Here is a 2462-nt window from a genome sequence, read left to right on the forward strand (position 1 = left end):
AAATTATATCATTTTTTGCAGTAGAAATTGAATTAAAGCACTCTAATATTGTTTCTTCGTTTGTCTGTCTGTCTGTAGCTCAGAGGAGTGGAAGAGAGTGAGTAAGGGTGAGCGAGAGAGGTTAGGTGTGACTGTGGAAGATGATGGCGAGTTCTGGTGAGATTCTGCCCTGCTTTTGCTCTGTTTCAAGACTTTTTGCATTGAAATTGTGGAGGGCAATCAGAAAATGTTTAATGAAGAAATACTGCAATGAAATACAAACATTTCTGACTCGGAAAAATGCAAAAATAATCAGTTTCCCCTTAAAAATAAACAAATAAAGTATTGCTGCTGCTTCCATCAATGTGCAGTCTGTTTATATCTGTTAATATCCCAAAAAATGTGTTTTCTATCTGTGACATGCTGATGATTATCACATAACATAATTTAGCATTTTCAGTTTGTCAGTGCGGCATTAAAAAATGGTTTAAAATGTAAGGCTTGCATTTTTCTTAAAGCAGTTAATTAATTCTTCATTGCAAAACCACATCATCCTCCCTTTCTGGCATCTTTGCAAACTATCTATCTATCTATCTATCTATCTATCTATCTATCTAAAGCTGAATTATGTGCATGTGAAGTACATCTGATTGAAATGTTTTACTTCAGAATCAAACTCCTCTTAAAACTGTAAAGTTTGGATTTGCTACTGATGGTCGTTCTTCTCCGTCCTGCTTCTGTCCATTATCTTTCCAGGATGGATTTTGAGGATTTCTGCAAGTATTTCACAGACCTGATTCTGTGCCGCTTGATTAACACGTCGTACCTGAGCATCCACAAGACCTGGGAGGAGGAAGTGATGCGGGGCTCCTGGTGTCGCCACGACGACCCTTTAAAGAACCGATCAGGAGGCTGCATCAACCGCAAAGCCACGTTCCTGCAGAACCCACAGGTGTGTGTGTGTGTGTGTGTGTGTGTGTGTGTGTATTGTGTAGAGGTGTACTGAAGAGTGTTTCTGTGTTCTTCAGTATGTGTTCGATGTGACAAAGCCAGAGGACGAGGTTCTGATCTGCCTTCAGCAGCAGGACAAGAGAGCTCGATCTAAAGATGGCATTGGAGACAATGTGGCCATCGGCTTTGACATCCAAAGAGTATGTACACAAACACAAACACAAGTACACAAACCAATCTTTAAAAAAACGTAATATTACATAATTTGATTAAACATATCAATAAAACATCTCCACTGAGTTTTTTTCTCAAAAGAAGACTGAAGATGCACTTACGAAAATAAAAAACAGTGAAATATCAAAACATTCGGTTTTGATGACAAAAAGAAGTATTCAAAATGTACTCAGAAGTATTCAAACTTAACTACAACAAAATGTACTCTAAACAATAGAACTTAATAAATAAATATTTATAGTTGGCTTTATATCAGTCATTAATGACAAAAAAGAAGTATTCCGAATGTATAAAATAGCTCACTGCAAAGAGTGGAAAAATGTTCAAATAACAGTTTTTAATAAAGATGTCTCTTGTGCTTACCAAGGCTACATTTATTTGATCATAAATACAGAAAAATGGTAATACTGCAAACTATTATTACAATTTAAAGTGTTTTCTATGTGAATATATGTTAAAATGTAATTTATTCCTATGATGCAAAGCTGAATTTTCAGCATATAGGGGCAACACTGAGGAGAATTCAGATTCTATATATTTATTAGTTTTAGTGCACTCATCAAAATAACAAAAGCGAATGTCAAAAGATTCAGTTTTGATGACAGAAAGAAGTATTCAAAATGCATTTAATTTAACGTACAATCTGCAAAGGAGTGGAAAAATGTTCAAATACTATTTAATTGTCGATTTAATGTTTGCATTTTCTTCTGTTGAGTGTGAGTGTTCCTGGGGTGGCAGATGGGAATGTGGAGTGGAAGGATAGATGAAAAAAGTTTTTCTGTGTGAATTGTTGGTGGTAATCTCTATACAGATGGCTGCAGTTTGTAAAAGAGAGAGAGAGACACTAGTGACGTGTTGTGTAACTGTGTGTGCACATAAGCAAACACTTATGAAGGATTAATGAATGCATTAGTCTCTTTGCCAGACAGACAGCGAGCATGAAAAACGTCCATATGTGTTTGTGTGTGTAGTGTAAAGCTCATCTCATGAAAACCACACTAAATGGGAGCAATAAGTTCATGAGATGAGTTGATAAGTGCTTTGAGTACCTGCAGTGTTCAGAGCCCTGGGCTGTGTGTGTGTGTGTGTGTGTGTGTGTGTGTGCATGTTTATGTGGTTTATGAGGATACAAATTTGTATAATAACATGGGTATGACATAGGTATCACAACGAGAAGGTGATTTAGGAGGACATTTTCAGTGTCCCTGTAATTCAAAGGGCTTATAAATAATTCAGAATGAGTTTTTTTTTAAATCTAAAAATGCAGAAAGTTTCCTGTGAGGGGTAGGTTTAGGGGT

General features: G+C 36.2%; 1 protein-coding gene across 1 annotated transcript in view; it reads left to right on the forward strand.

The window, feature by feature from the left end:
* Positions 1-2462, forward strand: part of LOC107665347 (calpain-5-like) — a 29515-nt gene that overhangs the window by 20549 nt on the left and 6504 nt on the right. The window contains exons 7-9 of the mRNA XM_016456187.1: positions 79-156; positions 736-931; positions 1008-1130. Coding sequence (XP_016311673.1) covers positions 79-156; positions 736-931; positions 1008-1130 — 397 coding nt within the window. The remainder of the gene's footprint in view (positions 1-78; positions 157-735; positions 932-1007; positions 1131-2462) is intronic.

This window comes from Sinocyclocheilus anshuiensis, unplaced genomic scaffold (genome assembly GCF_001515605.1).
Source record: "Sinocyclocheilus anshuiensis isolate Anshui unplaced genomic scaffold, SAMN03320099.WGS_v1.1 scaffold1303, whole genome shotgun sequence".
Classification (NCBI taxonomy): Eukaryota; Metazoa; Chordata; class Actinopteri; order Cypriniformes; family Cyprinidae; genus Sinocyclocheilus; species Sinocyclocheilus anshuiensis.